Source organism: Megascapheus bottae, chromosome 30, assembly GCF_031878675.1.
Source record: "Megascapheus bottae isolate mThoBot1 chromosome 30, mThoBot2.hap1, whole genome shotgun sequence".
In the NCBI taxonomy this organism is placed as follows: Eukaryota; Metazoa; Chordata; class Mammalia; order Rodentia; family Geomyidae; genus Megascapheus; species Megascapheus bottae.
The window spans coordinates 472,964-486,778 of record NC_143538.1 but is presented as its reverse complement, the minus strand read 5'-3'; the positions used below and the strand labels follow the sequence as shown (position 1 = coordinate 486,778).

The following is a 13,815-nucleotide window of genomic DNA, read 5'->3' as shown; positions in this document are numbered from 1 at the left end:
GGCTCTCCTCAACATGTCTGGGGACTCTGGCAGCGCACACCATTTATGGAGAGGGGAAAAAAACAAACTGAAGCTCCAGGGTGGATTCCTGATGGAAAGGGAAGGGGAAGAGGGGAAGAATTTTAGCCTCTTGAGCTAGTTTATTGAACGAATAAACCATTACTAAGGTCAGGAATTGTGGGCACTGAGATGTCTTCTCACTCTGTGACCAGCTCAGGGATGCATAAGGCACATGAAAGCAGGGAATCTGAGCCCAGCTTGGTGGCTCACACCTATAATCCCAGCTCCTCAAGAGGCTGAGATCTGATAGTTGTGATTCAAAGCCATCTGGCACAAAAATGTCAGACTTTTAACTGAAAAGCTCAAATGGTAAAGAGTGCGTGTATGTGTGGGGGTGGGTGTTAAGGAAACAGTGCCTACGACCTCAATTCAAATCAAAGAAAAAGAAAAAAAGTAATCTGGTCTAAAGTGGCCGCCTTGTGGGTCAGGAGACCTCAATTTCTTTGGGGTTCCTGGGATTTGAGGTCAGGGCTTCATACTTTGTCAGGCTGGCATTCTACCACTTGCGCCATCCTTGAACCATACACGAACTCACTTTCTGTTATTTTTTGAGGTAGGGTCTCACTTTTTTCCAGGGCTGGGTGTCCCCTGTAGTGGAAACACAGAATGCACACTCATTGCCAAGCCTCTTAAACGGTTTGCTCAGGCTGGCCTCTCAAGTTTAACCCTCTAATCTCTGCCTCCCAAGTAGCTAAGAATAGAGGCTTGAGTCACCAAGCCCAGCACCTTCAGAGGTCCTTGATGGAGCCCCATATATCTATACATAACTAGATCCTTCTAGACAGCCCTGAGTACCATTTTACAGGCAGGGCTCAGACCGCCATTCCCAGTCAGCTCTGAAAGCCAGTGTTCAAGACACAGGAGGAAGGAGAAAGGGAAGCTTCTTCAACCCAGCATGGGTGACAACAGATTAGAGACCTCAGAAGCAAGCCCTGTAAAATACACAGACACTCTTGGAGAAGTGGTACAGGTTTGGCTCCAGACTGAGTTTATGAACTCAGGTCACACAAGTTCTTTCCATTTCTCAGTGCATCTAAAAGCAACGCTTTGACTGCAATAGGATTGAGGTGTGTGTGTGTGTGTGCTAGTCCTGGGTTTGAAGTCAGGGCTTAGGCACTGTCCCTGAGCTTTTATTTTATTTTTTGCTCAAGGCTAGTGATCTACCCTTTGAGCCACAGCTCCATTTCGGGCCTTTTGGTGGTTACCTGGAGGTAACAGTCTCATGGACTTTCCTGCTTACGCTGGCTTTGAATCACGATCCTCTCAGCTTCCTGAGTGGCTAGGATGACAGGAGGGAGCCACTGACCTAGCTCGATATATTTATGTTCACACCTATGTTAGGCTCTGCCAGAAAACCATGCAGACACAAAGAACAAAGGAGGTGGGCCAAGAGTCAGGCCTGGCTGTAGAGAGCCACCATCTGGTCTCTGGGCCACGCCCCAGGAACTGTGCAGTGTGCAGTCTGTCCCCACCCACAGGGGGTTTACAGTGGAGAGGCCTGGAACGTCACAGCCAGGGGACAAGGACCAACAGCTGGACAGGGCACTGGGGGCAAGGCAGGGTGGTGGGAGGAGCTTCCGTGGACCGGAAGTGGGGCTTGGGAAGGCAGGAAGGAGTTTCTGGAGTGGGCGGAGCCTTTGTAGATTGGGGCGTGGCACTTCCAGACCGGAAGTGGTAGGGACTTCTGACCGGAAGTAGGCCGCAGGGAGTCGGTGGGGGCTCCTGACCGGAAGTGGGCAGGACTTCTAGCAGTAGGGAGGGGCGGCTCTCCACACAGGAAGGGGAGGGGCCCCGTCCTGCCCCTCTCCGCCCGGCTACCTGTTGAGGAAGATGCTGCTGACGTCGTCGTGCGTGATGGGCGGCTTCTTGGAGCTGGCGGCCATGCGCAGCGGGCGCAGGAAGTTGTTGACCAGGATGTGCAGCTGCTGCACGTACTCGGCCTCGGCCTCCAGCATGCTGAACACCACCTGGTTGCGCTTGCGCATGCTGTCGGCGTGCGGCGACCGGATGTAGTCCTGGATGATGGTCTTCCACTTCCGGCGACACAGCCAGCCGCGCAGGAAGCTCTGCACCTGCGGGGCCTTGGCGGTGAGGAGGGGTCGGGGGCCGGGAGGAGGCCCCGGGACGCAGGGCTGGGGCCTAGACGTCGTCCTCATCTCCTTGCTCCTGACCAGCCCAGACGAGGGCCAGGCCGGACCCTCAGGCCCGTTGTTTGGGAACGCCCGGACTCAGTTTACCCAGCTGTAAAGTGGACAGCCCTCCCACAGGACATCTGGATTCCACGGGGTTCGGACCGGGATCTCTAAGGTGCGTGTTGGAACTAGACATTCTTTAAAAAAAAAAAATAAATGTTTTTGGCCTTCCTGGGAACTGGGCGCTGTCCCTGAGCTTCTGCCGCACTCAAGGCTGGCGCTCCACCCCCTGGGCCACAGCTCCACCGCGGGTTGTCTGGGTGGCTCGTGTCAGATCTCAGCCTCCTGAGTTACCGAGGATGACAGTGTGGGGTCACAGGCGGGGCCTCTAGGTCCCTGTGCCCCCGGTAGCCCCGCCTGAGTGCACACAGGGTGCCTGACTTAGCGGCATGGGAGCTGGGCTTAGTGAGTGGCTTGGTGCTGTGGGACTTCAGAGAGGACCCTTGATGATCGCCCCCACACTCACACACACAAGACTTAAACTCATTAAGTCATCTTATTTCCTGCCTACCAGGCATGGCTGGGTGCTTTGGTGGGGCATCTGCACTTAAAGGGCACAGGCAGCAGGCCCCAGGGCTTGCCATGTGGCCTGCAGCTGTCTCTGAAGACAGGAAAGACCTCAGGGCAGAGGTGGAGCTCAAGGCTGCTGAGGCTCCAGGAGGAGGTTTCAGAGCCAGTGGGTCTCAAGGACAAGAAAGCCTATGGGAAAGGGTGCGCATGGCACGGACCGGGGTGCCCTGGGGGGAATCAAGCTGCTTCCGCCGGCTTCCAACTGCATCCTCCCATGTTCAGAAGGCCACCAACGGGTCTTGGGTTTGGGGACTGGAAGGCAGAGTGAGGCAGCAAATGCCCAACTCGGCTGGGTAGCTCCCTTGTAGACCCGTGGCCGGCTCGGTGAGACCATCATTGTGCTGTCTCCTGCACTGAGCTGATGTCACCCACACCCTGGGGCTGTAAAGCTGAGGTTCCCAGGAGGGGCTGGGGGTGTGGGCTAGGGAGCTGGTGTCTGGAGGCTGAACATGCTTCACACAGACTTGGCTGTGCCAGGTAGAGATGTTAACTTGGCCTCTCTGTGCCTTAGCTTGCCTCTGTGCAACACAGGGGGACAGATCTCGAGAGTCTCTTCCTCCACATGGAATCTCAGAATAGAATCTGGCACGTCAAACGTGGCTAATGAGTGTGAGCAGTGTCTAGTTTGGGGAAAGCAGAGAGACATATTTGGGTGTGAAATGTTTAGCTCTTACAGCACTAGCAACAAATAGAAAAAGACGTGTGGGGGGAAGCTGGGTACCCATGGTTTAATCCTAGCTACTCAAGAGGCTGAGAATCTGGAGGACCGTGGTGCAAAGCCACACCCAGGCAGAGAAGTACACTAACCTTTATCTCCAGTGCACCACCAAAAAGCAAGAAGTGGAGGTATGGCTCAAGGGGTAGAGCACCAACCTTGAGTGAAAAGAGCCAAGTGGAAGCATGAGGCTCTGAGTTCAAGCCCCAGTAGTGGCACAATAATTATGTATTATATAACATATAATGTACAGTGGCACAATTATGCATTGTATAACATATAAAATATATAAATATGTATAGTGGCACAATAAATATGTATTATATAACATAAAAATACATAAATATGTAATGCATACACACACACACACACACACACACACACACACACACACACACACACACACACACACACACACATATATATGCATGCATGCCCTTGAGGCTGAACTTGGCCACGGGACACATTTGTGGCTTGAGATCACAGCTGGGGTCCAGACAAGCAAGAAGCCTCTCACTTGCTGTTCTACGGTGGGCCAGGTCTCGAGCTTGGTAAGCTGCCAACAACCCAGGCTCCTCTCCTGGGCCACAGTGGCACAGGATGGCCTATGGCACCTTGGCTTCTGGGCAGATCCCTGCCACCTGCTGGGATGTCTTCCCCCCTCCCCCACCTTGGAACTCGGAACAGGGTCACAGGTGGGGACAGAAGTGGTCTCTGCTGAGCACTGCTGGTCTGGATGTGTGTATAAGGCAGTGGGGAGGGGCCAGGAGACTTTGGTTCTGCAGAGACCCCAAGACTCTGAAGCTAGTACACAGGCTTCCTACTCTTGCCTTCAAGTGGAACCTCAGTTTTCTTATCTGTGAAATGGGCCCAGCCCACTTGTTCACCCACAGGGGCCTCAGGGGGACGGGCTGGAAAAGTATCAGGATGGGTTGTTAGGGCTGAGGGGAGTAGGTGACAGTACTCCCCTACCCTGTTGGACTACCTGGGGCTGGAAGTTTCCAGAAGCCAGCAGGAGAGCTGGGACTGACCTTCTTGATCTTCTTGATGTCCATGTCCTCCTCAATGGGGGTAGTGGACTGCGTGGACTGGATGCGCTCGTTGTCCTTGAGCAGTGATGCGATCTGCAATGGACGCCCGTGGATCAGGAGCTGGCTCGGGGCTAGCCCGGAGTGGGGCATGTGCCTGGGGCAGACCCCAGGCACTGGTGATGGGTTCAGCCACGGTGTGGCAGCTGCTGCTCCTGTCCTGACTCCCCTGCCATGGCTGTGTGCCTGTGTGCACGCCATTCCTGGGACTTGAGCACACGTCCAAACCGTGATTCTTAGATCTCAGTGTCTGGACGATGGTAGGATTATAGGTGTGAGCCACCAACACCTGGCACTTTTTAGATTTTTTTTTTTTTGGTCAGTTCTGGGGCTTGAACTCAGGACCTGAGCACTGTCCTTTGGGCTTTTCTCTATGTATGTGGTACCAAGGAATTGAACTGCAGTCTTTGTGCGTGTTAGGTAAGGACTTAACCACTAGGCCAAACTCCTGGCCCACTTTTTGGAATCCTAGATAACCCTACTAAAACAGATCAGCCATGTTCCCTACTTTATAGTTTATTAAGGAGACAGCACCATCATGCGGTGATTGTAAGAAAAATATTTTAAATTTCACTTATTGGGGTTAGATTCCTCGGTACCATATACATAGAAAAAGCCGGAAGTGGTACTGTGGCTCAAGCCTTGAGAAAGCCCAAGGACAGTGCTCAGGCCCTGGACTGGCAAAAAATTGCCCCAGGACTGGCAATTTTTTGTTTTTTCATTTACTGAGCTGGGCACCCATGGCTCACACCTGCAATCCCAGCTACTCAGAAGTTGAGATCTGGGATTGTGGTTCAAAGTCAGCCAGGACTAGAAAGGGCATGAGACACTTATCTCCAATCACCTATTTAGAAAAAGCCAGAAGTGGGATTGTGGCTCAAGTGGTAGAGCACTAGCTTTGAGCAAAAGAAGCTCAGGCACAGTGACCAGGCCCTGAGTTCAAGCTCTAAGACTGGGAGAATAGGTAAATAAAAACGATTTACAAAGCAGTGAGGTTTTGCGCGGTTCTATACCAGGTACCGGGACCTGCAGGGCTAGGGATGGAGCAGCCTTAGCTTGCATTCCCAGTGGTCTCGGAGCAAAGCAGCAGGAGGAAACAGGTGATTTCCACCATTTGAACGGGCAGGTCCAGGATCCAGTGGGCTCTTGGGCACAGGCCACCGGCCAGAGACTTGCAGAGTCAAGTGTAGATAGAGTGCCAGCGTGAGGGCGAGGCCCTGAGTTAAAGCACTCAACCACGGGGAAACCCTGACAGTCACCAAGTGCCACTCATCTAAAGATAGAAGCTCAGGGAGCCGAGAGCGCACTCCTCGCTCGGCCCACGCCACCGCCATGTACCCTCAAGGGTGCTCCCACTGAGCTCAGAGGCCCTGGGAGAGCAGAACAGAGTGCTGTCTGCCCTCCACTCCCCGGTTGCTAAAATTACCCCAGCCTGTGCTGGAAAGCTGATGAAAATACTGAATGGAGAGAATGAAGGAGACCTGGCTCTTCTCCCCTAGCCTTCCAATCCTTCTGGAATGTCTGGCTCTTTGAGAGGAGCACATAGCCGGGCGCCGCTGCTTCAGCCTGTCAGCCTAGCTACTTAGGAGGTGGAGATATGAGGATCACAGTTCAAAGCTAGCCTGGCCACACAAATCCGAGAGACTCTTTTCTCCAGGGAATCAGCAGAAAACTGGAAGTGGTGCTGCGGCTCACGTGGTAGAGGTCCACCTTTGTGTCTGCTGAGTGACCCCGTGAGGCAGGCTCACACCATGCCACTCTGGGTACCTGCAGGCACACAGGGAGCCCGCATGGTTCACGAGGCGTGGGCCATGAGCTGTGAGTTTGGGTGGCAGGGGAGCAGATGGCAGGGCCATACCTGGGCCTGGAGGAGGAGGCATCAACCCTTGGGTTCAACCAGGTTGGGGGTGTGGGGATGAGCAGGGCATGCCACACAGAAGTGCCAGGAGGTGCCAAGGTGGCTTCAGAGGAGGGGTCCGGGGAGAGGGTGTAATCTGCAGTCCTGGGGCTTGAACTCGGGGCCTGGGCACTGTCCCTGAGCTTCTTTTGCTCAAGGCTAGCTCTCCACCACTTGAGCCACAGCACCACTTGTGGCTTTTCCTGTGTATGTGGTACCAGGGAATTGAACCCAGGACTTTACAACCCATTCGAGGTAAGCACTCTACCATGGAGCCACCTTCCCAGCCCGAGGGTCTGGTTCAGAGTCCACAGGAGCCAGCTGAGGCCACTTCCTGGTCTGACAGTGACAGGTTGACTCAGTCACAGAGCCCTTGACAGAGAAGGCTCCACACCCTGGAGTCGGGTCATAGGACCTCAGGCGGACAGTGATGGTGGTCAGTCAGGGTGGTCGGGGGCCCAGCAATTGGCCATCTGGCAGCTTGGCTCATTCATGCCCTGGGTGGCACAGGTAGCAGGGACCTGATCTGTTGATAGGTCTCTCCCTGCTCTGCCTGCGAATCTGGGGATGACCCCGGCCCATGGGCTTGGGGTGTGGGTCTGGAGGGCCCACCCTTGCAGCCAGTCCACCTTGTGGCCCCCTGGTCACCTCCGCCTTCAGCCGTTCGATTTCAATGTCCCCATCTTCGATCTGCTGCCGCAGCTGCTTGGCCACTGTCTTCTCTGTCTCCACAATCTGCAGCAGGTGCAGGTACTTCTGCATCAGGGCCTCGTGCTCCGTGGCCAGTGTGCGGTAGCTGTGGACAAAGGGCATACCAGTGAAGATGCGGCCACACGGCCTCCTGATGGTTGCTTCAGCCATTGCAGCCCGTGCCACACAGACCTCAGCAACCTCCCTCCCTCCCTCCCTCCTCCTGACTCTGTCTTTGTGGTATTACTAGGGTTTGAATTCAAGGCATGGGTGCTGTCCTTTGGCTTTTTCTACTCAAGGCCACTTGGGCCACAGCTCCACTTGTGACATTGTCCTGGTTAATTGGAGTTGTTTGGAGCTGTGATCCCCCCCAACTCGGCCTCCTGAGTAGCTGGAATGACAGGCCCAGCGACATCACCATCTAGAGGAGGAGACTGGCTTTAGCTAAGCTAGGACCTGGGGCGGGGTCCCCATCCACAAAGCTCATCTTTTCACTGCCCTTTAAAGATAGGCAATGGGCTTGTAAGAGAATTCTTTGGCTCTCAGTACCATCTGAACTAAAGGGTGACCTTTGTGCTTTTCTTGTGAAAATGTAGTTTTTAAAGCTTTCCCAACTTCCCAACACACTAGATTGTCTTTACTCATCACATTCAGCCTGCAGCGCAGAATCTGTTTTCACACATCACAAATCTCTCATGCCAGTGGGAAAATGCAGCATCTTCATTAGCCTAGTCTTAACTAATGGCACTCACCCCATGGTTCAAATAGTAGTTCTATTCCTATCCTTCCTTTCCCTCCCCTTCCCCCTTCCCCCTTCCCTTCTTTCTTCCTCTCTCTTCATTATCACTGAATCCAAAATGCCCCCGATGGCTCCTGTGTTAAAGGCTTGGTTCCCCCAATGAGGAGTTTTAAAAGGAGAGAAGGAAGATGAGAGACTGCAGTGGACTTTCCTGCTCAGGAAAAGCTCAAGCTGGCTTCAAACTTCAGTTCTCTGTCTCAGCCTCTTGGCTCCTTTTTTAAATGGTGAACTTCGGAGCGAAGGGCCAGATTGAAGGAAATGTGTCTCTGGGGACATGGCTTTCAAGCACAGGTCTTGTCCTCAGCCCCTTCCTGTCCCCTTCCTTGCTTCCTGGATGCTGGGAATTGAGTGGCCGTCTGAGCTGGTCACGTGCTGACCAAGGCTTCACTTGCCGTGGTCTGGCAGTCAGGTAGAACCACTGATGACGCCAGCCCAAGGTGAAGAGCAGGTATGCAGGCACCATCCTAAATTCCCACCAGCCTGGTGGTGTCTGTGCAGACACAAGTGGCGGGAGCTCTGTGCTTTACATTTTGCAAATAAAATATTAAATTGGAGGCCTAGAGAGAAGTGCCCAGAGCTCACTGAAGAGAAACTGGGCTCCTGTGCTGGGGGGGGGATAGGGAAGGAGAGAGAGAGAAAGCGCACGTGCGCCCGCCTGCCTTCCAAAAAACATATCTCAAGGTGGAAACGAATATGAAAGCAAAAGAAAAGGAAACACCGTGCCCTCAAAAATCAATAATCACACCAGTGTCTGAATGACAATAACACAGATGAAGTCTCAAATATTGAACTCGAAGAACGATGCTCTCCGTGTGTAGCTGTAACCCTAGCTACTTACGAGTCTGGAATCTGAGATAGGAAAGAGGCACTCAATAAATGTATAGAAATTCTGAAAAATAAAACAACGCTAAAATCCACTCTGTAAATGAAAGGCCCTGCAAATCAGGAAGTTCAGTTGAAAAGTTTTTTTGGTGGGTCATGGAGCTTGAACTCTGGGCCTGGGCACTGTCCCTGAGCTCTTCAGCTCAAGGCTACCGCCCTACCCTTGAGCCAAGCCTCACTTCCCGTTTTCTAGAGGTGAACTGGAGATTAGAGTCTCAGGTCCTTTCGCCTGGCTGGCTTTGAATCCTGATCCTCAGATCTCAGCCTCCGGGGTAGCTAGGATTACAGGCGTGAGCCACCGCCCAGTTTCAGTTGAAATTCTTATGTATTTCTTTATCCTTTGTCTTGTATGTAAGTTGATCTGATTTGGGGAGGGGAAGCACAGAGATGGGGGGATATTTGGCAATGATACTCAGACACTATGTCAGAAATGAACTTTACAACTTAGTGGAGGAGGGCGGGGAAAGAATGAGGGTGGGGTGACACTGTTCAAAAAGACATATACTCATCACCTGACATGTAACTGTAACCTCTCTGTATATCATCTTTACAATATAATTTTAAAAATTAATAAAGCCCTTATAAACTGGTTCAAACAGAAGGTAGACTATCAGGTCTTGAAGATCACATAGATGAAACAGAGAAATAAGATAAAGAAAGCTACAGAAAAAAGAATGGAGTTGAGATTCATTAAAGAGTCCAAACCTATAGGAGGAAGGAAGAGGACGAGGAGGAGGAGGAGAGGGCATGCTAAAGGCATAGGAAACATGTTCAACAAAGTAACAGCAGAAAACTTGCCAAATCTGGACTATCAGATGCACTTCCAGGTTCAGGAGGCCTTTAGGACTCCAGACAGAAAATATTAGGCTGAAACTTGCCCATGTCAGATGATATTTACCACATTACATATATAGAATGAGGAGAGAAGGGAGAAGTTCTAGGTCACCATAAAGGCAAGTCCATCCAAGCGACAGCGGACTTCTCAGCGGGAAATGTAAAAGCCAGGAGGGCATGGAACAAGGCACTTCAGGTGCTTAAGGAAAATAACTGTCCACCTGGATTACTGCAGCCAGCAAAGACATCGTTCATAATTGAAGAAGAAATAAAATCCTTTCAAACGAAAGCAATTTACAGCACTGCAGAAGATACTCAAAGGAATTCTCCACGCACAGTACATAAATGCTGCCATGAAAACATGAGAAAAATAAACTCACCAGGCAAACAGATAAGTGAAAATCAGAGAAGGACCAGACATTTGGAAAACAACAAAATGATATACCACTACTAACACTACACATACACACACATACTCACACTTGTTTTGGGTTTTATTTTGTCAGTCCTGGGGCTTGAACTCGAGGTCTGGGCACTGTCCTTGAACACTTTTTGCTTAAGGCAAGAACTCTACCACTTGAACCCCAGCGCCACTTAGTTTTCTGTGATTAACTGGAGATAACAGTCTCACAGATTTTCCTGCCTGGAATGACTTTTGAGGCAATCTTCAGATTTCAGCCTCTTGAGTTGCTGGGATTACAGGCATGAGCCACTGGTTCCTGGCACTGTGTGTGTGTGTGTGTGTGTGTGTGTGTGTGTATGCATGTACCAGTCCTGGTGCTTGAATTCAGGGCTTGCTTGCTTTCCCTGAGTTTCGTTTGTTGTTCAAGTCTAGTACTCTTATCATTTGCTCCCATGGTTTTGGTGGTTAATTGGAGATAAGAAAGACTCTTGTAGGCTTTCCTGACTGGCCTTAAACTGTGATTCTTAGATCTCAGCCTCCTGAGTAGCTATGGTTATAGATGTGAGCCACCAGTGCCTCGTCTACTACATACCTTTCGATTACTCTGAATGCTGATGGATTCAATTCTATCAAAAGACACAGTCTGATTAAACAAAACAAAACAACCTATGTGCCTCAATGACAGACAAATACAAACCAAGTCAAAGGACGGAAAAAAAAAATCTTCCAAACAAGAAAGGAAGCAAGAGTAGCCACACTCATATCTAACAAGGCAAACTTTAAATGAAAACCAGGCAGAAATGGACAGAGAAGATCATGTTGTATTGGTAAAGGGAACAACTCCACAGGAGCTTTTAACTACTGTAGGCATGTACACTCTGCATGTTAGAACACCCAGTTACATAAAGGAGACACTGTTTGACACATGAATTCAGAGAGAACTCTGCACGATCATGGCAAAGCAGTTTAATACCCCACTTTCCCAAACAGATGGGTCAGCTAGACACATTAAAATAAAACCCACAAGGAAACTTCAGAATTAATTATTACTGTAGACCACACGGAATTATTTACACCTACAGAACATCCTGCCCAATGGGAACAGTGTACACTTTTCTATCAGCAGCCCATGGACCTTTCTCCAAAACAGACACATTTTAGGATATAGAGCAAGTCTCAACAAAGAAGAAAACTGAAACAGCTGACTGTATTCTATTTACTACAATGGGATCCATCTAGAAGTCAGGAATGAGAAATCTCAGAAAACATTTGAACAGAGTCTGAACCATCTACTTTTGAGCAATCAAAAGGCCACTGAAGAAATAAAGGAGAAAAGAGGAAAAATTCCTAGATGCAAATAAAAACAGAATTTAGCAGAACTTGGGAAACACAGCAGTGGCATTTTATATGCACAAGTTCCCACCCGAAAAACAAGTGGCTCACGTGGTAGCATGCCTGCCTAGAAGAAGTAATTCCTGAGTTCAATCACCGGTATTACTACGACCACTAAAAAGATAACACAGACAAACTTCTAACTAAACTTACCAAATGAAGGAAGGGAACACCCAAATTCGAAGGGTTAGAGACAAGAAAGAGGATATCAAGACAAATACCAAAGAAATTCAGGAATTGACTTAGGAATTCTTGGGGAAAAAACCCCTTTATTTTAATAAAATGGTAAATTTCAGAAGAAATGGATAAAATTCTAGAAGCATATGTCCTACCAAATTTAAGCCAAAAGGCTATAAAGCCATCTAAACAGATGCAAACAATAAAACTGAAGCACGAATGAAGAGTTAAGGAATAAAAGCTGAATTCTGCCAGACTTTTAGAGAAGAATTAATACCAATGCTCTCAAAACTATAACTTAAAATAGAAAGAGAAAGAACATTACCAGACTCATTATTCTGATACCCAAACTGGGTTTAAAAAAAAAATCACAACTTCCCTGATGAATACAGATGGAACATTCTCTACAGAAATACTTAACACACAAAAACTGAATGTACGTTGATTCTATAATCAAGTTGGTTTCTTTGTAAGAATGCAAGGATGGTTCAACAACAGAAAGCAATGAACACAATACAACAATTATCAGAATAAATGGCAACAATAAGATGATCATCTCAATAGATAACAAAACCAGCCTTGCAAACGAGAACAGTCAGGAAAACAAACCCATCCACAATCGGCTCCAAAAACTAAATACCTAGGAACAATCCCGACAAAAGACCTTCAAGACATCTAGAAAAAAAAGGAGAAGAAAGAAATGGAAGCCCCAGAAGATGGGACGACCTTTCCCGTTCACAAGTCAGAATTAATATCACAGAAACGCTTCTATTCCTGAAAACAGTCGGCTTATTTCACACAGTTCCCATCAAGTTTATGATGTCCTTCTTCAGAGGAACTGAAAGTGTAATTCTAAAATTCATTTGTAAGCACAGTATGGTACTGGCAAAAGAGATTCACACAGATCAATAGAAGACCCAGTGGTGACTATTGGAGATTTGATAAGGATGCCATACTTTTTTTTTTTTTTTTTTGCCAGTCCTGGTGCTTGAACTCAGGGCCTGGGCACTGCCCTCGGACACTTTCTGCTCAAGGCTAGAGCTCTGCCACTTGAGCCACAGTACGACTTCCCGCTTTTTCTATATATGTGGTACCGAAGAATTGAACCTGGGTCTCATTGTGCATGCTAGGAGAGCACTCTACTACTAGGCTAAACGCTAAGGAGACCACACTTTATCAAATGGTGCTGAGAAGATTGGATATCCACATGTAGAAGAAGAAAACTACACCCTTTTCTCTCTCACCCTGCATAAAAATAAATTTGAAACGGTATTTTAATACAATACCAGAAACCTTGCAGCTATTAGAGGAAAACAGGAAAATTCTGGAACTTATAGGCATAAGCAAAATATTCATGTAGACCGCAAATGCTCAGGAAATGAAAATGGGAATTGAAAAGTGTTGATGTATCAACTTAAAAAAGATTCTAGGGCTACCTGTCATCCTAGCTTCTCAGGAGCATGAGATCTGAGGATCGCAGTTCAAAGCCAGCCCCAACAGGTATATCTGAGACCTTTATCTCCAATGAATCACCAGAAAACGCTTGTAAATCTTAGCTACTCGGGAAGCTGAGATCTCAGGGTTGCGGTTCAAAGCCAACTCGAGCAAGAATGTCTGTGAGACTCTTATCTCCAATTTCCCAGCAAAAAGATGGAAGTGGAGCTGTGACTCAAGTGCTAGCCTTGAGCACAAAAGCTCAGGGACAGCACCCAGGTCCTGAGTTCAAGCCTCAGAGCCAGAAAAAAAAAAAAAAGACTTCTAAACAGAAATGAAACAATTACCGGACTCAAAAGAAAACCTTCAGAATGAGAGGAAAAACCTTTGCTAGTTATTCCTTGGATAAAGAGATTCATATGCAGAGTTAAGAGCTCCAAAAATGAAATGCCAAAAGAACAAATAATCTAATCCAGGAGCAGAGGCACATGCACAATTTTCAGAAGGAGGAATGCAAATGGCTCAGCAATTCATGGGAAAAAAAATATTCAAAACTGGGCGCCAGTGCCTCACGCCTGTCACCCTAGCTACCCAGAAGACAGATCTGAGGATGGTGGTTCAAAAACTTTCAGCCTGGGCAGGAAAGTCTATGAGACTCTTACCTCTAATGCACCACCAGAAA

General features: G+C 48.8%; 1 protein-coding gene across 2 annotated transcripts in view; it reads right to left on the bottom strand.

Annotated features, from left to right (window-relative positions):
• Positions 1–13,815, bottom strand: part of Rasgrf1 (Ras protein specific guanine nucleotide releasing factor 1) — a 61,088-nt gene that overhangs the window by 34,830 nt on the left and 12,443 nt on the right. For both annotated transcript variants that reach the window (XM_090321785.1, XM_090321786.1), the window contains exons 3-5: positions 7,171–7,318; positions 4,569–4,661; positions 1,879–2,132 (exon numbers count right to left, since the gene is read on the bottom strand). In XM_090321785.1, coding sequence (XP_090177911.1) covers positions 1,879–2,132; positions 4,569–4,661; positions 7,171–7,318 — 495 coding nt within the window. The remainder of the gene's footprint in view (positions 1–1,878; positions 2,133–4,568; positions 4,662–7,170; positions 7,319–13,815) is intronic.